We start from the raw sequence: 23,764 nt of genomic DNA on the forward strand, positions 1-23,764 counted from the left end.
TTTATCGATAACTGTTTGACGATACGGATTCCATTGAGATCATTTTTGTTAGAAAAAATATTATCTTATTAGTAATCCAGCTTAAAAACACGTATAATTTCTTACGCATGTACATAAATGTAATCATGCATTTATTCACTTCTTATTTCTTATTTAGGCGTATTCCCGCTCCATAATAACTTCGGCGGAAAAGTACCATCCAGATTTTATCCCCACAAACACTCGTAAGGTTTTATATCACGTTATTACTTATTTAGCAGCAGAAATAGCTTCCTACATCACGGTCAGAGAACGCAACGAAACTTTATGTAAGTAATTATACTTCCAGCATTTTATGTTTGAAAGAGAAAAGAAAATACTAGTACGGATAAAGTTTGTTAGTTTGTTCCAAATACTACATTGTTGGAACTATCAAGGTAATTAGCTTATAAATATATAATAAAACGAAAATGAATATTTTATAAGTATTACTAGTACAGAGCAAACAGTAGTAGTAGTTTGAGTATTACATAGCAAACAGTAATAGTAATTGCATGAATTTCCCATTTAGCTTGTTGGGGGTTCAGGGTTCAAATACTATTTTCGATTTACGTATATGAATTAAAAATGAGTATTACAAAAAATATTTGTAAGGTCGTTTTCCTGTCGGAAATGCGTCCCGCCCACACATATGAAGCTCGCTACAATATCTTGATGACACGTGTGCATAACGTTTCATATGAAACGATAGGATGCAAGTAGCATCCGTACATGTGTGGGTATATATGTGAATAATTCCAAGACCGTCTGGTTTTTTAAGTCCTAAGAAACTAGGTAGTTTTTTAAGTCCTTCCCAGACGGTAAAATTGCGATCGCTTAAGTATAGTCCGCGTAAAACTACTAGTTCGCTCTGAAAATAGAAATGAATCGCGTCGCCATAGCAAATTGTATGACTACGCCTGCTCGCGACAACTTCAGTGCGGACTAGCAGTTTGGCGCGGACTATAGCTGTGGTAAAGCTAGAACCAATATAGGTAATATTTATCACCATTTACCATTACTACATTCTGGCAATAAATAATTTTCATTTCATTTCATTTCATAGGTCAACTGGCAGTTACTACCGCCGCACTTTCTAGCGGGAAGCTATTCTTATGTGGCGGCAGAAGCCACTAACATTAAATTAGGCTGCATGTTCGTATGCTTCTTCTATAAATATGATAAAAAACTAGCGAGAACCCTTGTTCCATATAAAGTTGTTTCTGTAGTTCCGGGAGTAGAATAGGACTACGGTATCTCCTGCCTGTCGTAAGAGGCGACTAAAAGGGGGCTTCCGGGGTTGCCGGTGGCAAGAGTGGGAGCTCGAACCGCCCAGCCAACAACCCCGGGAAGGACGGCGGTAGATGTAGTCGCATTCCATCGTACGCACCAGACGGTGTGGCGAGCGTCAAGCTCACCTGGGCAACGCGCTAAGAGGACTCTGGTTGCGTTCCTTTGGTGATCCCGGAGTCCTCTACGCAGCGCCGAGAATGACCACTGGGGGGGTTTTAGTGCGTTAAGAATCCCACATAATCTCGTGTCACTCCCACGGCATGGGGTACCTTTTAAAGGTTTCCCCCTCTTAAAAAAAAAGGTGCCCGTATTCAAACCACATTTCTACCTTTAAATTCGTTTGTAAACTTTAATATATAAGTGAATTGAGTCCATCTATATAGACTCGGTGTGCCCGAATCTCGTTGAAATTCCCGACCTCGATTGAAGTTTAGAACTTAAAGGTAATTGTATGAGACGGGTGGAGTTGGGAATCGAATTAATGTTACATTAATTAAAAGTTCTTGATGTTAAGTTCGTAAACAACACGTAATGATGTTTTGTCGAAAGATTTATCCAATTACACGTTTAGATGTTTTTGAAATATTTACGGCATTTATTTTTAATGTATACAAAAAATGGAATAATGACAAGGAATGTTTTGAATAGTTTATACAAAAAATACTTGGAAAATGGTAACAAAATTCTTATAAAGATCTCCATCAACACAAAAATCATAATTGTATGACCATGACGCATTTCTTTCTCATGTGGAAGTTTATTTACCAATACCAATTTCTTACCAATTCATAATTTATTTACATGTAACATAAATATTACATAGCAATTTTGTGCTATAAATTATAAGCCGTTATGTATCAAAATGTTCATAACAACGTGAATTATAACTATGTACTAAAGGTACAAACCCTATTTGCTTTCAACGCGGTACCAAAATGCTTTTACGACCGAAGTTCTTCCACAGTTCAAGGATGAGAGGAGATAGGGCTATTTGAGCGTTATATTGTGTAACTAGTTTATCCCCCGGCATTGCCTGCGGGATTTTCGATTATTTGACTCAATAATCCGCTGGATTTTATATTTATTTCATAGAATATTTGAACCTTAAAAGTGAAATGAACAATTGACTTAATTAAAATGTTGACTTAGGCTGACCACTCATCGGCTACTGTTGTATAATCGATTGTTGCGGAGTTTACTATGCTTAAGCTACTGAACAGTCGCTTAATCTGGTACCTCTCGGGTGGCCAATTTCTTGATTTCATTTAAAAATTCTATCAAGAGTCGGTTTTCTGAAGAGTAAAGATGAATAAAGTACCAAATAGTCGCTGACAGATTTTTAAAGTCGCGTTAAATACTAATTAATCGCTAGTTACCAGTTGCTTAAGTGACAATGGCCACTGGGCGGTTAGTCTTAATTCAATATAATAAGTACATAAGGAGAAGTATACGACAAAAACGAATACCTTTTTTGGTTAATTCGTGGAAATATGCCATGTCTATCGAATCCCATAGGAGCTGGTAGAAAAAGGCGTGGCAGACCTCACCGCTCGGACGATTCTACTATCTTTCGATTGATCGAGAACTGATTACTAACGTGTTATATTTGCTTATAAATACTATATTGACTTGACCGTAACCGTAAATGTGCGCGGCCTCTATTTATTCAATTTCGTTGGATATTGGAGAACGTATTTATTTGTACACTGGTCGTGCTACGTCTGCTCCATACAACATATGTATTTGATTATGTACGAATGATTGAGCTTTTTATAACAATATTTCGTTTCTCATCCTCAAGGGAGACCTTGAAATTAAATTAGGGCCCCGGGAGGCACACTTCAAAGACCATTTATTTTTGATGATTGTTTTTTGTTTATGATATTGTTAAATTTCTTTTTAACTCAGGTGAAACTTCCGTGTATAGCTAGTTAACCAATAACATCCCACTGCTGGGTAACTATTGTCCCCTTAGACATGAGTCCATCTCGCTGAGTATATGTCTTTGACCACATGTCTTTGATACTTCGGCGGACTTTATATTTTCGTAAGAATTTAAGTAGCAAGTGAGCATGCAATTTATTATTACGGCCCACGATAGCTAAGCAACTGATAAGGTAAGTTTGTGGTTTGACTCCGGCGGCACCACCGCCACGCTACTTCTACCTCATAACAGCAGTTTAAACGCTGCTGTTTCTGGTTTGAGGGGTGTAGTGAAGGAGATATATATTTCCGAGGCGTTCCAGCTTAGTCCTTAGTGCTAGCGGCGCTTCTGTGGCCGACCTCAGGTAGGAATATGTGGTAAGGTAGATATACATTTCCGAGGCATTCAATCTTAGTCATAAAGGGTAGCGGCGCTTCTGTGGCCGACCTCTGGTAGGAATCTCTAATTCTATCGGGGATGATTACAGATACTCATGGGAGTAGGCACTAGGACTACTACTCCTATATTATAAAAAAAGAAAAAGCAGCCCAGTTAAAGATTGAAATCTAAAGTCAGCACTGAAACCTTGGATGGGTACCTCTCGGCTACGGGGGCAGCGCAGAGGATATGCCGGACTCCTCCCGTCTAAAACACCACAATATTCCTTTGGAGGCCCTTTGTCGGGACTACGGGTACGCTAATAGCACTCGTCCGAGGCCCTAAGCATAAAGTTGGTAAAAAATTGCAAAAATGCATTATTAATGCATTATTATGGCTTTACGGGAGTAATAAAGATTCACCTTCTTTTTCTTTTCGTTCATTTTCTTTTAGTGTTCAAGCCGCTTGTTTCATATAGAATTGATCGCTTTAAGACTCACTTGCTATTTGTACTAATATAAACGCTAGTCTCTTACCGACTTCTTCCTTAAAACAAATAATTATTAGATACATTCTAACTTCTTAACTTTAACCGATATCAAACCCGAACAAGAGAGAACACTTAAACCACACCACTGTACCATTCGATTATACAAACATCACTAACGGTGACACCGAACGAATAAATATACGATCGAATTGAATAAACAGTTGCGGTCAACATTCGGTCGCGGGAGTCAACCGATATTGTTATGCATAAGCTTGTATTTGCTTGTATTGCTTATGCTAGCTGTAATCACTTATTGACATGGTGTTAATTAAACTATATATTACGTATGACCATGGATGTTACCACAAATTGCTACCATGCATTTTCTTTCGATAAGAATTAAACTTCTTACTGGTAGAAAGATGTCTGAACTATGATATTTCCTATGTACTGTACTTTTTTTATGACCAAACGTGTACTTATACTTCAGTGGATAACATATTTGCGGTTTGTTTTCTTTTTAGTCCTCAAGACGGTTATACAATATGGGATTTATCACTCACTAGATAAAAAAGTAAGGCACCTAACGCCGTTTTCATTGACACTATTATTAACCTCTTACCTACTCTTACTTACCTACTAAAAGCAGTGATAGCCTAGTGGTTAAGAAACTCGGCCTCTCGATCGAGGTGTCGAGGTTCAAATCCCAGGCAGGCACGCACCTCTGATTTTTTAAAGTTACGTGCGTATTAGAAATTAAGTATCACTTGCTAAACGGTTAAGGAAAACATCGTGAGCAAATCTGCATCCTGAGAAAACTTAAACAAAAAGGTTTTCAAATGTATGTGAAGTCTACCAATATGCACTTGGCCAGCACGGTAGACTAATGGCCTAATCCTTCTCATTCTGAGAGGAGACCCGTGCCCAGCATTGAACAGGTATATCTAATCCTATCTGGGGTTGATTACAGATGTCCATGGAGGGCAATAACCACAGGAGTCGTTCCTATATTATGAAAAATGGAAGGTTTAATAAGGCTTAGAAGTCATGGAGAGGATTTAGCCGCCAGTGTGCGAGTAGGCGGCTGTATCACTCTGTAAGTTTCCCTCTAAATCAACCCAGTTCTCGAGTTACAAGCGCACAATTTAATACGAGATTCCTAGAAAACTGATATCACACACAAGTAACATAACACGAGTATATTTGAACTGTATAAATATGAAATATTTAATGAAAAGTGTATGAATTTTCACAGACAGCATCCTTATTGCTTTGTAAACAAAACATTTATTATATATTACAGTAAAGAAGAATTAGGCCACCGTCCGCATTTCTGACTAATATGCAGTGTTAAATGCAGCTTTGTTCTGGCTTAAAAAACGCTTTCTACACTCACAGCCCCACTCTTGGATTCCCTGTGTCATGGGTGCCATGGACACACACATTGACAAATACACAAACAGCCAGACCCAGAAACAGAATTCTAAATTCGTCATTTACGTAATTACGTATTTTTTTATTAAAATGTCATTTAGATGTCTGTCTGGCCGGGGATCGAATCCGGTATCCTCTGCGCGTCAGACCGGTATGGTGACCGCTCTGCCACGCAGGTCGTCAAAGGGCGTGGTAAAATGCTTTTCTGAAGCGTTTCAATTATTTTTAGATGTAGCAATACGACCTCATGTAGGATACTTATTATATACTCTGGGTGGATGACAGTAGCACTACCATGAGTTGGCATAGAAACGCCACTATAGAAATTGTAAATAGAAAACTATTGTCATTTTGCTAGTGAATAACATAACTACTATCGTCACGGTATTTCTTGACAACGTCTGTCAAATTAATGACTCATGGGACCGAATTTGTATGGCAATAGATCATAATGACATTCGCTAGCGATTTGATTTCGATAGGTTTTTTACGTATCGAGTCACGCCACTACGGATTTTAGTTCTACGAGTAACCACCAGAGGCGCTGTACAATTTTTCATACATTTATTTTACGCAGTCGCTAGCGAGTAATACTTTTGTAAACTCATGGTAGTGCTACAGATGTCTATAGGTGGCAATAGCTAGTTACCATCAGGCTTACTGTTAGTTACTTTAATACTAAACCGGCAACCATTGAAGTAAACTTTAATTTAAAACACGTTTTCGAGAACTTTTCATGTAGATTTCCTTACTTAAAATATTTTCCACAGCGTGTTTAGTTTTGTATGGTATTCGGTTGCTCCACAGCCTGCTAACCCCAACGGAGTTTCGCAGTAGGTCACGCCACTCGAGCGTATTTCATGGAAGAGGTGGTACTTTCTTTAAAATGATACGTTTGAAGAATTTTATGTAGTCTTATATGCATTTAACGGTTTTTTTTTTATAATAATATAGGAATAGTAAACGAGCATGCAGTCCACCTGATGGTAAGTGGATTCTGCCGCCTATGGACATCTGTAATCAACCCCAGATAGTAATAGATATTCTTACTTGTGATCGGCCATAGATACGCCGCTACTCCTGAGGACTAAGCTGGAACGCCTCGGAAAATTATATCTCCCTTAGCAAACCCTTCAAACTAGAACACAGTAGCCTTTATCATTGCTGTTATGAGGGAGAAATAGGTGTGGCGGTCGGGCCGCTGGAGTCGAACCACAAAGGTTTATACCACCTTCAAATTACGGCAACTGTGCTATAGGTAGGTAGCGATTAGGATTTATGTATCTAGGTTAGGTAAGGTTATTCTGTTGAATTGGGTTTTGACCTAGATAATCCGAAATATACCTACTTGAAGATTTATTAGGGTGTCAATAAATAAATGCATAAAATGATGATAATCATTTTATTGTTATGAAATCGTACTTTAAATCAAAACTTATAATAAAAATTCAAAAGGCTTATTGGACTGATTGGCTGGCGTATGGAATTACATATATTATTTTAAAATAATATTAATTTTACTGTACTGAAATGTATTACATGCAATGAACAAATAAATATAATAAGAATTAATGGTCTATTTAAATTCATAGATTTAGAAAATTACCAGAATGGAGGATTTAATAAGATTGTCATAAAGCTTACTTATAAAACATCCCACCAATTTGTAGCACAGTACCATGGGGTCTGCAAATCCTCTAATATATATGTTTATCTAGTAGCTTACCATGGGTCCGCAGTGTCCAAACACACACAAAACAAATAAGGGACACAAACAAACCATTCCTTAAATTTTAATCCATATTCTGTTGTACATGCAGTCCACCTGATGTTAAGTAGCTACTTCCACCCATAGACATGTCATTAATGCCAGACAAGACCAGTACCTTTACCATGAGTTTTTACGTTTCGACAAATATGACTGTTTTGGTATTTGTTTACGTATTTGCCCATACAAATTCCAAACAGCGCCCCTAGCGGATTATGTCAGAACTAGGAAATCGTATGGGCCAATACGTAAACAAATACCAAAACAGTCATATTTGTCGAAACGTAAAAACTCCTGGTAAGGGTACAGATTCCCGTCCTAAATCGCGCGTAAATACGCCGCTACCCTTGAGGACTAACTTGGAATGCCTCGGAAATGTATGTCTCCCTTAACACACCATTCCAACCAGAACACAACACCGCTTAACACTGCTGTTAATAGGCAGTCATCAAGTCATCATTACTCCGCTGCTGGGCTTAAAATCAAATCAAAATGAAATCATTTTTTTTTATTCAAAATAGGTTCTTTACAGAGAACTTTTTGAATGTCATTACAACTACCACCACTTCACGAGGTGTTTCGTTATGGAGAAGAAGCGATCCGATAAAGATCCAAGAAAGAAAGATAAAATTAAATAATGGGAACAATTCGATCTTAATTTACCGTACTGGTCAAGTGCGGATTGGTAGAGTTCAAGGCAACTCAAAGGTATCCAGGCTTAAAGTATGTTTTCCTTAGAGTGAAAGCAAAAGGCAATTACTAATGTAACTTATTATGTTATACGACTTCGGAAAATCTGTAAATGGAAGACCCAAATCACCTTTAGGTAAAGACGCTTAAATTCACGGAACGTCTCTTTTACTAAAAACAATTTATATTAGAAGAATAATCTTTTGGTACTCAAACGGATGGGGGTATAAAAATATCTTATTTTTATACCCCCCCATCCGCCCAAGTCTGCCATTTTAGGGCATTCGCCATAATTAATTTTGAATGACGTGCAAAAAATATAGCTCAATTGGTTGGGGTTCACTGGCTTAAATCCTACAAGATTTGACATTCGCATGTTAAAGACATTCACATGATAAACTAACAAGTCAAGACAAGGCAAGTTAAATACAAGTTGAGTACTATTATCTACAATAGTAAGCTTAATTTTCTTTATTAATGTACATCTTGTATAGTCTGCGCCAAACTTTTAGTCCGCTCTGAACTTGTTGTGAGCAGGTATCATACAATTTACTATGGCGACGCGATTCATTTCTATGTTCAGAGCGGACTAGCAGTTTTACGCGGATTATATTACCGTACACGTTTTACGATAACGACTAGGCATTTAGAAAGTTTAAAAGCGGAACTCTTAAAACGTTGGTTGTCTCTGACAACACTTGACGGGTAAATGAGGGTCCGTAGATTGAATTTCTGATTGTAAATTGAGTTTTGAAATGGAATAATATAAGGGAACCGAATGAATTTACTTTGTTATTTCTCGAGTGCTTATTTAGTAAACATTAGGAAATGTAGGTCTTAGATTATAAGGGAAGTAGCTTTGTAGTCGAAATTCGACCCTCAAGAGATCTGAGCTTCAAATATCAGATATTTTTGATTTAAAGAAAATATTTACGTATGAGAAATTAATTATATTGCTATAATGTTGAAGGAAAACATTGTGAGGAAACCTATACGCCTAATAGTTATTAAAATAAGTTCTCAAACATATCTGAAGTTCACCAATTGTTACCTGACCAGCTCGGTGGACTAAAGTCTATTATATGACAGTAATGAGTTGACAAAAGGTTTTTGGTTTAAAGGTGTTAAAATATTTGTCCGTACGATGACATAGTTTCTAAGTAACCAGTAAGGACAATGTCACGGTTTTTTTCTCAGAAAGCTGGTTTCTAATAAAAACCTTTAAGTTACATAGAAAAACAACAAACGTGGAACAGAAATGAAAGAACGGTTAAACTTAAGGGTTCTGTTTCACCACCACCGAGAAATATATCGCGATATTACCTTGTAACGCGATCTTGTAACCCTTTCTTGAATCTTAAAATATGGTTTCTTGTTTGTATGAAGTCGTTAATAATTTCACCACCATTTAAAGTCTACTTACGAGTATGTATCTCTACGCGAAAGCGATTACAGTACGTAAGGTTAATTAAGTAAAGTTGAGCTGAAGAAAACATCATTCACCATTTCACCTACAGATATACTGTTACATGTACTAACGAATAGATTCATTAAATAAATCAAAATTCCCAATTAAGCACATTACATCTCATTTCGTAACCTTTGGAGGTAGAATCAATAATAATTACGACTTACTCATTTCTATAGCTTCCCTCAAATATCGGTATTACGACCCAATCGACAGAAATGAGTTCTTTGTCGACATTTTGGCGTTTCAAGTACGAAGACTCAAACTTTATGATTCATTGATTCATTCGTTTTTTACCGCAGCTCTGTTTATAAATAAATGAAATAAAAGGTAGAATACATTTAATTAGTATTTGTATTTTTACTCGACTATGGAGGGTCACATTTCTCGAACGTATATATGTAATTAATTTATAAGCATTCATGATATTATGAGTACAAAAGACATATTTTCTGCGAAGAACAAGGTTCAAGTCCATTTAAACCTGCATATCGTAAGTACCTGTAAAATAGTAAAATGTAATAATTAAAATGTAATAATGCGATAATTTTAGTCTAGAATCAAGAATAGAATAAAAAATTTCGTTCATAAAATGCATTATTTTGTCGTTAGCAAAACTAATTTAATATTTATTTTATACTTACGTGTTTTGGTCTAAAGGTTCAAAAGTTTTATACAAAATACCTTATACATTTTGTTAATGAAATTTTCTTTCATTACGATTTGATAAAAAGTTACATAATTAGCATATCAATTATATTGTAACAATCAACGATTTCATTTTTATTCGTTACTCAATTTTATAAAAAAAGTGTTTCAGAAATATAGATAAAAGAGACAATTTCTAAATCCATTTGAAAAATTAAAGTTGTGTGCGGCGTAGATCTCATAATATCAGTAAACAATTTCCTCTATTCTTTCTAAAGCAAATATTAAATGCTACATCTAAGCTACAGTGTGTTTTAATCAAACTAAAATGTTATAAATGTCCTGGTATTATTTTGATGTGCACAGACACTCGTATATTTCATTTATTTATTTATTTATTTGATTTATGTTCAAGTATTTTTTATAAATTATTTTGTGTGCAAAATTTTGACAGATTTCTTACAAGGTTGTTGCATGTATTTTTTTAACGAACGAACGAGTATATTGTTCTACTGGTGAGATACCATCGTTACAACTACATACTTCCATCGGGAACCAGTTCTTGGGTTTCAATAAAAGGGAGTAACGTCGACTGACTTTGCTCTCAGTGGCAACGCCTATGTAATTCCGGAAGACTTCTGATAGAACCCTTGTCTACATGGATTCAGTAACAGATGTCCATGAGCGGCAGCGACCACTTACCCCCAGTTGGACTGCATCCTCGCTTATTACTCCGATCTTATAAAAACGATATTAATTTACAGTCGCGTAAAATACAGAAGAAAAGGTTTTCAATGTTTCTTTTGTTCAAGTAGTAAAAGTATAGCACGTTATGTTTTAGCTACGTGAAGTTGCAAATAAAAGCTTAAAAGTAGTTGCGAAAAATAATTTCTACAGCTGACTTTGTAACAAAACGTGTTACCGTATGTTTGTCCTGTACATATTCATCGGGCAAATGTTTAGATAGGGCTCGTGTGAATGACAACTGCGATAAACAACGGAATTAAAAAATGTTGTCCTCTTGTGTACGTTGGCTGTAATGTGTCATTATAATTACCATTTCAGGAATAGATAAATATGGTGACACTTATTTGTTTATGGAAAATGTAATTTCATCGTTACCTCGGATATGTCGTTGTTGTCATATATGGAAGCAGTATAGCCAAGTGGTTGTAAGTCAGACTCTTGATCGGGGGTCCGAGGTTCAAATACCAAACAACTTTTCAAAGCTGTGTGGGTAAGAATTTCATAATCACGAGTAGGTTTTGTTACGATGTTTTTTCTGACTATATGTCTGAGATTAAATAATGTTATCAAAGACACCTTGATGTTATACATATACGTCTACCAATTGGCACTTGGCCAGAGCGAACGATGGCCTGAGCCCCTCCCACACTGAAAGACCCATGCCCAACAGTGTGATCATGAGGGGTTGACGAAGATTTTAATATGTCTTATTGTTGAGCACGACTCCTTAGGTCTCAAAGTAAGAACAAGTTACTTTTATCAACACGCTTTTTAAGACTAATATTATAAAAAGGAAGTTTTTCCTTCAGTTTGATCAAAATATATTAAAAAATCTACGTGGAGTATATTTCTATAGAAATCACAAAGTTACATGTTAATTTTGTGCGATAACATTTGGGGTAGCTACTTATAGACTTTCAAGAATCAATCTCTCTCTGAAACCAAGTGTTTCTAAGAAAAGATTTTGACAAATTATGTCTGATTAGGAAGCCCTTACAAATTTCTTCGATATCGCTTATAATATACATAATGAACAGTACGTGAAATATGAAGTACCTACTAAAACTAAATATAAATAAAGCAAGTGGGTCATCAACCCATTACTGTCCCACTGCTGGGCACGGGTCTCCTCTCAGAGTGAGAAGGATTAGGCCAATGTCCACCGCGCTGGCCAAGTGCGTATTGGTAGGCTTCACATACCTTTGAAAACTTTTTTTTTTTTTTTTTTCAAGATTTCTCAGGTATGCAGGTTTCCTCACGATGTCTCCCTTCACCGTTTAAGCAAGTGATAATTAATTTCTAATACGCACATAACTTCGAAAAATCAGAGGTGCGAGCCTGGGATTTGAACCTCGGACCCCTCGAGCGAGAGGTCGAGTTTCTTAACCACTAGGCTATCACTCCAGTGGCAAGTGGGTAAGTAAGGTAATTTAGTAAAATTAAATATGGTTGAAAAATCCGTAATCATGTTGCAAATCGATTTTGTAATGATTTTAGTGGTCAGGAAACACATGCATTTGTAAGAAGTAGAACCATTCGTAATTTACACTGCAGGCACTAACCGCTACCCATATTTCTTCCTCATAAAAACAGTATTAACCGATGTTATGTTTTGGTTAAACAAGATAATATATACTCGAGGCATTCCAACTAAGTCTTCGAGGGTAGCATCTGAACACATTCAGATGATTAAGCTTCAGAGCTTACCTTAAGTGGTACTACAATCCTTACTCAGATTGAATATTGACGTCCATAAGTGACGGTGGTCACTTAAATATGAGGTACACTGAACTTTTTGCAAAAAATAGCAAGCAAGCGTTCAGTCTACCTCATTACCATTTTAAAATTAAAATTTGGGATCTAAGTGATCCCAAAATTTTACGTAACATTTAAAATTATGACAAACTAATAAGTCCTTTAGACTTAATACAACTTTGCTTATTAGTAACATCTTCGTGTGATAAACGTAATAGGCATTGAATATTCAAGGAAACTTTTTGTAAAACTGTGAATCCTTTGCAAAATTCTTAATGTCAAATATCTTAACTGGAGCACGGTCAAACCTCCTTTGAGAGCAAACTACGAAGTTTTGCTTAAATCGGTAAAGTTATGCTACCATATGGCTCACTCATAAAATTTTAAAGGAAGTTTCTCTTGCAAACTTGGCGCTCAGATTTTGTAAAATGTTTTTTTCGTGTTACGACCCTTTGTAGGAACGAAGCGCTCGAATGAGTAAAGTATTGGAGTAGTCTTAACTGTTGTAAAATAAAATTGAAATTTTCAAGTTTTCTTATATTATTTTGTACGTATTCCTTGCGATACCTTCGTATGTTTCTTGTCAACATTATTCCAGAATTTGTTTTTTTTTTATATTATGGTCAGTAAGACGATGGTCACAATCGTTGTGGTCTGGTCTGTGTGTGGTCTGTGATCTGGTGTTCTGCTTTGATGTTATAAAAGAGACATAGGTACTAGGACTAACCCTAAGCGTTCAAACTTATTACTATTATTATTATTACCCACAAGGGTAGCAACGCATCTGTGGTTGACTTCAGGCAGGACTTAAATCTTATCTGAGATTGATGACATATGCCTATAGGCGGCAGTGGTCACCTACCGTCTCATCGTAAGCATGATCTCCTAATTCTAGATTATATAAAATACTATACATATACTATACGCAGTGTACGTCAGTGTATACTTGTATCGAAAACCATTAGTTACACAAGAGCTTGCATACGTAATATGAACATTGAACATGGCACATACAAGTCGTATTCTTCAGACTGACATAAAAAATCGACGAATGCCAAATAGAATTTATTATGTTCACCTTGTCACGATAGTGCTTTGGGAATTTTACGATTGCTATCCTAAAAGCATTTACGTTTCTATAGATTTGGCCTCTAAAAATGTTTTACCTGCCGAAGAGAAATTCTTTCTTGAGTACCTACTTATACACGATAGTGAAGTAATTGTATGGTCTTCTCTTTTCACTATTTTTTGATGTGAAACATCTATAGCCGCACGTAAAACCGATTTCTGGCGTGGCGACGCACGCTATACGATGGTATATATATACGGTCTATATGCAGTAGTGTGTACGGTGTGGCGACGCGTCGCCATGCGCAATCGAATTCAATAAATAGTCTTCGTTATCTGGAAAAAAATCGTAATATTTTATTTTATCATTATGACATATTTAGTTCCTATCACAATATGTTCTTTTCTGCATATTACTTTTACAAAATAATGTCGATGTTTCACATCTGCCAGGCGTCCCGTGACGGCTCATTTTTTCACGTAGTCTTCGTCAATACTAGCTTTTATTTCAATTGCCTTGTTAGTACCTATTTACGTGAGGGTGCAAATAAATTTTTGACTAGTTAACCCCAATCGATTGAGCTAAATAAAAATTTAGCGTATACGTTTGGTGTGGATCTCAATCCATGATAAATTTAGTTACTTCATTCTAAATCCAGTATGGAAAGCACCTAAACATCAGAAGGAATCCATACACCCAAAGTCATCTTATCCTTGTCATTTAATATATAATTCGCCAAGTACGAATCGAACTCGCACATGGAGGCTTCCGTACCACCAAATGTTAATTATTTTTTACTTATTTTTATTCCTTTTATTATTTTTAACAAAACTTAGTTATATGACACGACAATAGATGGCGTTCAGGTGATGATGAATGATACATAAACAACGTATAATATTATTAATAAAATTAAAATAACTATGTTAAAATATATTTTATGTTTGTTATTTGTATTTATTATAATACCAGTTATAGTAGTAAATTGATTGTAAAAATTTCACCCGTTTTCCTAGTGCGATTTAACAGTTAGATCGAAAAACGCCGAAAAATACCGGTTTGTTGTATAGAGACCCTCTTTAATATTCAACTTTATTTTATTTTTAGTATTTGTTCTTATAGCAACCACTGTTATACATCCTCTGTAAAAAATTATTGTGTCAATCTATTACGGTTCCGGAGATACAGCCCTGTGACAGACGGACAGATGGACAGACAGCGAAGTCTTAGTAATAGGGTACCGTTTTTACCCTTTGGCTTCAGAACCCTATAAGCCAAAATTAGAAATCCTCAAGGCGGACCAATCACCAGTAGTCGGTACTTACAACAACATAGTTCGTAACGAGCATCGGCCTCACACCAACACCCTCCACACATCCAAGATAAATACAAATATTTACTTTGACACAAATATTTGCCCTCGAATCGAGACGCGCAAAGTAGAAGAAGCGATGTCAGACTCATTATCGCCGAGCTAAAAGGACAGAATAAAACCTTTTTTGTTAAAAAAAATATAATAAGTATAATAACGTAAACATTTAGGATATTTGTCTTTCTTTGACATTGATTCAGATTTTTGTGAATCTTGGTAATGTTCATTACATCGCAAAAGTATTTCATTTCCTATATTATATAGCTTCAGACGCTTGCTGTTTACCAAAGATAATATTCCCCTATAATTGTATAGGTATACTTATAGATAAAATAGGTATAGTTAAAACGGTCAGAGACGCTAATCGGAGAGAGAGGATACCAAAATACTATATCCTTCCATAATCATGAACATTTACCATAATACATCTTTATTCCCTTATTTATCACACTTTCATTACAAAAGACATTGAAAAAATTAGGTGACATTTGTGGTACTATGTGATCTAAACTTGAATCAATGTGATTTGACTATAACACAATCCCGCAAATAAGGATCGTGCCTGTAAAAATATTGTATAGGCAAAAGTTGTATTGCCGCTAAAGTCATGGAACTTTGTCAAAATGGTGTAAAAGGAAATCTTCTTTTTAAAAGCTGGCTTTAGGAAAGAGGAGTTCCTTATGCAACGAATAAATACTTATGTAAAGCAATGTACCTATGTACCTAATGTACCGGAGATTTTTCAGCTTTTTTAAAACCCATAGACATCGTTGAATACTTTTTTCTCGCTAGGTTCTCTCAAATAAATGCAACCATCACTAGTGTCGGCGACTGACTAACGATATTTTATGAATAATTGTAATCAACTTGTGTTTTAAGTCTGACTGAATATGTTTATATCGGTTTAATAAGAAAATTATATTACGTAAGTTTTAAGTTTTAGGATAAGACACGGTAGATGGCGCTATCGGTCGCATTTGTAGCATTTTATTAGAGGTTTTACGAATTTTTATGAAAATGATATTGTAGGTTAAGATTTTGAGATTTATACATGTTTTATGTTTTTAATGTTTATGTTATCTCCTAGAATATGTTTCTAGCTTCATATTGATGTAAGATTAGTAAGAATCAATTATGATAATTTCGAGATAATTAGGATTATTGACATGTAAAATTACGTAACTTGTACATTTTTGGAATATTTTCGGGAATAACTTCGTAACTAATTTAGGGATGGAAATGTAACTTATGTAGCTAGATAGGGCTAATTATGAGGATTCCAACGATGTATAATACATATGTGTAAATTTTGGGAAATTAATAAAGAAAGGGTGAAAACTAGGTCAGCCAAAGTGAAAATGACACGAAAATGGGCCTAAAAAAGCGCGGCTCTCTTTACGGTATTGCTCTGGGGTAGCTCAGAAAACCAGTTTTCCGGCTTAAGCATTAGCAATTCTCAAACCCCGTAGGCGCTGTCGAAGAACACCACGAGGTAGTGGAGGCGTGGGTTGAGGACTTCGTCGGACGCCCGACACCGCCACCCCAGGGATTGGAGTTCATCTCGCCCTCGGAGACGCGGAAGGTCGCCGCGCGCTTACATAAGCGCAAGGCGCCAGGCCCCGACGGGATCCCCAACTTAGCGCTGAGGATGCTGCCCAGGGGAGCCTTGGTCGCTATGACCAGGCTCTTTAACGGTGTCCTCCGCACGGGCCACTTCCCTACCATCTGGAAGTTGGGGAAGGTCATAGTCCTCCCGAAGCCGGGGAAAGACAGACGTCTCCCGGAAAGCTACCGACCCATCACGCTACTACCTACCATAGCAAAGCTCTTCGAGAGGCTCGCATTGAAACGACTGTCGCGGTCACTTGCTGTAAGGGACGAACAGTTCGGTTTCCGTGCGGGCCACTCGACTACGCTGCAACTGACACGGGTACTCCACCACTTGGCAGACGAGACCAATCGCGGGCGATGCACTGTTGGGGTCTTTCTCGATATCGAGAAGGCCTTCGACCGTGTATGGCATGCTGGCCTCGTCTTCAAATTGTTGGAGTCGCCGGTGTCGGCGCTATTGTGTAGGCTAGTAGCGTCGTTTCTTGATGGGCGGCAGTTCTTCGTGTCGGTAGAGGGCTACGATTCCGACCCCCGCCCCATTCGTGCAGGAGTCCCGCAGGGCAGCTGCCTCTCGCCGCTCCTCTACTCCCTCTATACCAACGACATCCCCACTCTAGAGGGTCACCTCAAAGAGTGGGAGCACGATGCCGTTCTTGCGCTGTTTGCGGACGACAGCGCCTACTTTACCACTTCGCGCAGTCCCGAGTTGGCGGTCGCGAGGATGCAGCGGCTGCTCGACTTGCTACCCGAGTGGCTGGACAAGTGGAAGCTGACCGTCAACGTCGGTAAGACGGTCGCAACACTGTTCAGCCGACACCGTGCTATGCCGTCGCCGCTACGTTTCCGTGATCGGGAAGTAGCTTGGCAGCCCACGGTTAGGTACCTGGGATGTCACATCGATCGCTCGCTGCACATGGTGCCTCAGGTGAACCACGTCATTCACCAGGCCCGTGCTGCACGGGCGATGCTCCGACCGGTGTTGTCATCTCAGCTGCCGACATCCACCAAACTAAGGGTGTACAAGACGTACATCCGATCCCGGTTAACCTACGCGGCGCCTGCATGGTACGCGTTGGTGGCCAAGTCGAACCGCAAACGCATCCAAGCGCAGCAGAACCAGGCCCTACGTGCTATCGTGGGCGCCGGTCGCTACGTGCGGAACGATGTGGTGGCGCGTGACCTCAGGGTTCCGACCATAGAGGAGTTCGTGAGGACGATGTCGGTGCGAATGTTCGCGAAAGCCGACAACGGCCCACACTCCCACCTGAGGGGCATCGCGCCGCTTCACGCTCGTCCTCCTGACGGGCGCCCGCTCCCTAGGGAGCTCATGGGCTAGGATCCCCAGACCATCCAGGGGAGTCCGTCAACCCTCACTCGGGGCAGCGCGAAGACACTCCACCCCCCCCCCCCCCCCACAATTATTTCCGTAAGCTCGCCTAACGGCGAAACATAGCACCGGGGGCAGTCGACCCCTTGAGAATTGCCCGGGTAAAGAGGGAGACCTCGAGACCCGTATACCCCACTCCTGGAGGCCCCCCTCAGGCCACAGAGTAGGACGCCCACTTTGCTTAAGCATGGTCTCAGCAGAGAAGAATACGAAGAAGACTCCTGAAGAAGAAGAAGACTCCTGAAGAAGAAGAAGACTCCTGGGGAAGAAGAAGACTCCTGGGAAGAAGGAAGAAATCTGAAGAAGGAAGCGTTCCTGTTTAAGAAGAGGAAGTAGGGGTCAGGTCGGGATAGGGAAGAGGCTTTGGCTGGCCTACACTCTTGTTTCTATTGCACGTCAATTATTGTTTCTATTGCACGTCACCCCTTTCCCGCACCTACCCTCTCTACGGCACGGGACAGGCGCAACTCCCCGACGCGACGACTACCACTACGAGCGGGCTTCCGGCGCCGGACGGAAGAAGGCCGTCCGTACAACATCACGCCCGCACCCCAATACGGTCGCAGGTTAGGTGGCGGCGTGGCATACCACCACACCGCCGAACACAGCGCCCCGCGACAACAGCTGGCCTTCGAGCCGGATCATCGTGCTAGTCGTCATATCGTCGGGTTACTGACGCCGCCATGCCGATCACACGGAGCCAGAGGGGAACCTCGCCGCCGAACCAGTCGACTGCGCCCCGCGCCACGGAAAGCGCGCAGGGGACAACTGACTCTTCGGGGACATCGGGCACCGCAACTGAGGGTACGCTTACAACATATGAGTCTAGAGTCACTTCAGGCACCTTGGCAACTGTTCCAGCTGCTCCAGGTGTTCCAGCTGCTCCAACTGCTGCAACAGCTGGAACCCGGAAAACGCGGTCGGTGAAGTCGACGAAACGTCGGGAGATGGAAGCCAAGCTGGAATTGGCGCGCCGACAGCTGAAAGAAGCAAAAGCAGCTGCAGAACTCGCCAAGGCGCAGTGGGAGCTGGTCCAGGTGGAGAATGAAGAGTCCGAGGTCGAGGATGAAGACTGGTCGCATAACGCGAACATCCACACATGGGTGCAGTCGACGGTGGAGAGGATGTCCGGGGAGGGGCATCAGGGGGAGGTGTCCGGGGAGGGGCACCGACTGGGGGCGTCCGGGGAGGGGCGAGCCAGTCAACCTCCAGTCACTATCGTCAAGCCTGAAGACCAAGCGGAACCTTCAAGCAACGGGACCAAGGAATTGGCTGAGGCCATCATGAAGGCCATTAGTGTTGCTCCGAGGAATGCATCGCAACCTAACTACGTACATGAATTACCCGACTTCGATGGAAGAAGCGAAGAATGGATCGCCTTCAGGACGGTATATGAGGACACCGCACCGCTTTTTACGGAATCACAGAATATGGCGCGGCTGCGGCGGTCAATTAAGGGCACGGCAAGGGAGGCTATCAAAAGCCTATTATATTCAGAGTGCCCTCCTGAAGAAGTAATAGAAGCTCTTCGTCGAAGGTTCGGAAGACCCGAAGCCCTGATCCTGATGGAACTGGAAAAGGTAAAGAATCTTCCTAGGATCAACGAAAATGCGCGCGACATCTGCGTGTTCGCCAGTCGAGTGAACAACACCGTCGCGACAATACGGGGGCTAAGAAGACCGCAGTATCTACACTCACCGGAAATGGTAAGGATTATCGTGAGCAAGATGCCGGCGGTATTGCAGTATCGGTGGTATGACTTCGCCGCCGACGCAGAAGATCAAGATCCAGACCTGGTACATTTAATGAAGTTCCTCAACAGGGAAGCGGACCGGTGTGGACCATACGCGACGCAGGAGACTACGCAGCAGCCGCGCCAGCCTCCCAGACGTCAATTCGCGAACACCACGTCCGAACAAGTAGAAGAAAAGAAGACCTGTCCACATTGCCAGTACGAGCATCACCTCTTCGAATGTCGCAAATTTCTACAGCTGCCAATAAAGGAACGGTGGGACGTCGCTACCAAGTCGAAGATGTGTTTCAAGTGTCTTCAAGGACGACATCGGAAAGAAACATGTCGGCGTCCACCGTGCAAGACATGTAAGCGGTGGCATCACTTCGTGCTTCATGAAGAACGATGGGATCACCCGAAGCCCGAAGAGAAGAAAGAAATTGCGAATAACGTCATGCTCCCGGTGAACACTGCAAGGACAGCGAAGGCATATTTGAAGATGGTTCCTGTTGAGCTATATGGACCGAAGGGAACTGCCCGGATCCTGGCGTTACTGGACGAGGGGTCAACTGTCACGCTTCTCGACTCTGCGGTTGCAAGACAAATCGGCCTCAAAGGACCCGTGGAAGCACTCACCTTGGAGACAGTAGGTGGGAAGACCATCTCCAAGCAAGACTCAATGAAGGTCAACGTCAGATTGAAGGGAATGCACCAGACCAAGAAGAGAACCATCTCTGGGGCCCGTACGATAGACGACCTCAACCTGACGCCTCAGAGATTGGAAATAAGAAGGATCGGAGAATGCGCTCATCTCAAGCCAATGTCGAAGCAATTGTATTATGAAGAAGAGTCACCCAAGTTGTTAATCGGACAAGACAATTGGGAGCTCATCGTGTCCAGAGCCACACGCAAGGGGAAAAGAGGTCAACCCGTAGCATCATTGACCTACCTAGGGTGGGTGCTACACGGGTCCGATGGAGCATCATCAAGACCTGTGAACTTCGTAACCTGCGCGCACGTGTCTTCTAAAGAGGAGGATTTAGAAAAGGTCATCAAGGAACATTTCGCCGTGGAATCGTTGGGGATCCAGCCACGTCGACCGACCACAGACATAGAAGAAAGGGCTCTGGCAATTTTAGAAAAAAAGGCAAAGAGACTGGACAATGGGCGCTTCGAGACCAGCTTGCTATGGAGAAACAAGGAAGGGAAAATGCCTGACAATTACAAGCAAGCAGAAAACCGGTTAAGGAACATCGAAAAGAAACTGGATGGGGATCTGGCACTGAAGCAGGATTATGAAAGTCGGGTTATGAATCTCGATAGTAACGACGCAACGAGGGACGTGCCCAAGGACTTCGGGAGCGGACACAGATGGTTCAATGGACCTTCGTTCCTGGCACAAGAGGAGGAAGATTGGCCAAAACCACGTACCTTCAAGGCGGAGCTCACGGCAGAAGAGAAGGAGAGGTCAACAGTGGGGGCAACGAAGCCCGTTGATCGGCATCCAACTCCGAACCCAGTCAAGTTCTCCAGTTGGACTCGACTAGTGAGAGCAACCGCAAGGGTACTTCAGTTCGTCGACCTGTGCCGAAAGAAGAAACACGCAGTGAACGTGTCCCGTAAGTCTAAGCATCAAGATCCTACCTGGAAAAGAAATAAGAAGAAAGCCAAGGTAGCAATGAAGCCCGTGAAGAAGAACACCCAAGAAAGAAGATTCATTCCCCTCGAACCCGACCAAATAAAAAAAGCCGAAAAGATCCTATTACGAAGAAGCCAAGAAGAGAGCTTCCAAGATGAAGTACGCTGCGTCAAGAAGATGAAGCCATTCGAGAAGAATAGCAGGCTTAAGAAATTGGATGTCGTCATGGAAGATGGACTACTACGACTCCGAGGAAGAATCGACGCGGCAAGACACACTCGGCAAGATAAGAAACCTGTGGTGTTAGACAGCAAGCACCACATCACCAGACTGCTCATCGCGTACTACCATGAAGAATTTAACCATGGTAACCACGCGACGGTGATCAACGAGTTGAGGCAGCGCTACTGGATCCTGGGACTACGGTCTGCGGTGAGGGCGACGGTTCATCGGTGTCAGTGGTGCAAGGTGTACCGCGGCACGCCACGACTCCAGCCGATGGGGAATCTCCCGCTGGAACGGTTACGACATGGGGAACCGCCGTTCACATGCACCGCCGTGGACTACTTCGGGCCCATGAGCATCACGGTGGGTCGGCGTCATGAGAAGAGGTGGGGCGCTCTGTTTACGTGCCTCACAACCAGAGCCGTCCACGTGGAACTGGCAGCATCTCTGTCAACGGACTCCATGATCCTGGCGCTACGAAGAATGGCAGCAAGAAGGGGGATGCCGAAGACGATCTTCAGCGACAACGGCACCAACTTCGTGGGGGCCAACAAGGAACTTCAAGAAGCCCTCGCCAGCCTCAACAAAGAAGACCTCATCACCACAGCCGAGCGGATGAGCATCAGGTGGAAATTCATACCACCTGGGGCTCCGAACATGGGCGGGGCATGGGAGCGCCTGGTCCGTTCCATCAAAACGGCCTTGGCGGTCACCCTCAAGGAAAGGCATCCCAAGGAAGAAGTCCTGCACACTCTGCTATTGGAGGCGGAGCACCTGGTGAACTCAAGACCTCTTATCGAAGCCGACGAAGACAACGAAGAAGGTGCCCTCACTCCCAATCACTTCTTAATTGGGAGATCCTGCGGCACAAGATTGGGAACATTCACCGACGAAGACCTCACCGGCCGGCGCACATGGAGGACAGCGCAGCGACTAGCCGACCACTTCTGGAGCAGATGGGTGAAAGAGTATCTTCCAACTCTGATCCCGAGAAGAGTCGACGCGAGAGCTGCCACAAGGGACTTGCAGTGTGGAGACACGGTCCTAATAGTGGACTCCACGCTGCCACGAGGAGCCTGGCCGAGGGGTGAGGTGGTCCGAACCTTCCCTGGGCCCGACGGTCGCACCAGGGTACTGGAGGTGCGCACTACGGGGGGCGTGTTGAAACGTCCCAGCTCCAAGTTGGTGCTACTGGTACCAGCACGACGTGATGAAGAGCAAGCGGTCGACGACACAGGCGGTGGAGCGTCGACCAGCGAGCCAGACTGCGGGGAGGCGGTCGTCACGTCGAGCCACGAGCATGGAGTCGCCGGGCCAGGAGTTGGTGCTACGCACGAGGGGGAGGATGTCGGCGACTGACTAACGATATTTTATGAATAATTGTAATCAACTTGTGTTTTAAGTCTGACTGAATATGTTTATATCGGTTTAATAAGAAAATTATATTACGTAAGTTTTAAGTTTTAGGATAAGACACGGTAGATGGCGCTATCGGTCGCATTTGTAGCATTTTATTAGAGGTTTTACGAATTTTTATGAAAATGATATTGTAGGTTAAGATTTTGAGATTTATACATGTTTTATGTTTTTAATGTTTATGTTATCTCCTAGAATATGTTTCTAGCTTCATATTGATGTAAGATTAGTAAGAATCAATTATGATAATTTCGAGATAATTAGGATTATTGACATGTAAAATTACGTAACTTGTACATTTTTGGAATATTTTCGGGAATAACTTCGTAACTAATTTAGGGATGGAAATGTAACTTATGTAGCTAGATAGGGCTAATTATGAGGATTCCAACGATGTATAATACATATGTGTAAATTTTGGGAAATTAATAAAGAAAGGGTGAAAACTAGGTCAGCCAAAGTGAAAATGACACGAAAATGGGCCTAAAAAAGCGCGGCTCTCTTTACGGTATTGCTCTGGGGTAGCTCAGAAAACCAGTTTTCCGGCTTAAGCATGGTCTCAGCAGAGAAGAATACGAAGAAGACTCCTGAAGAAGAAGAAGACTCCTGAAGAAGAAGAAGACTCCTGGGGAAGAAGAAGACTCCTGGGAAGAAGGAAGAAATCTGAAGAAGGAAGCGTTCCTGTTTAAGAAGAGGAAGT

General features: G+C 41.3%; 2 protein-coding genes across 5 annotated transcripts in view; both read left to right on the forward strand.

Moving 5' to 3' along the window:
* LOC140756006 (uncharacterized) overlaps window positions 1–23,764 on the forward strand; it is a 115,707-nt gene that overhangs the window by 23,470 nt on the left and 68,473 nt on the right. The gene's annotated exons all lie outside the window — the stretch shown is intronic.
* On the forward strand, window positions 19,243–23,007 carry LOC140756130 (uncharacterized). Its single transcript, XM_073091567.1, has one exon. It carries the CDS (start codon window positions 19,336–19,338, stop codon window positions 23,005–23,007), a length of 3,672 nt encoding a protein of 1,223 aa, XP_072947668.1. The 5' UTR covers window positions 19,243–19,335.

Source organism: Epargyreus clarus, unplaced genomic scaffold (assembly GCF_041222505.1).
Source record: "Epargyreus clarus isolate Ecla_fem2 unplaced genomic scaffold, WU_Ecla_fem_2.2 ptg000034l, whole genome shotgun sequence".
NCBI lineage: Eukaryota > Metazoa > Arthropoda > Insecta > Lepidoptera > Hesperiidae > Epargyreus > Epargyreus clarus.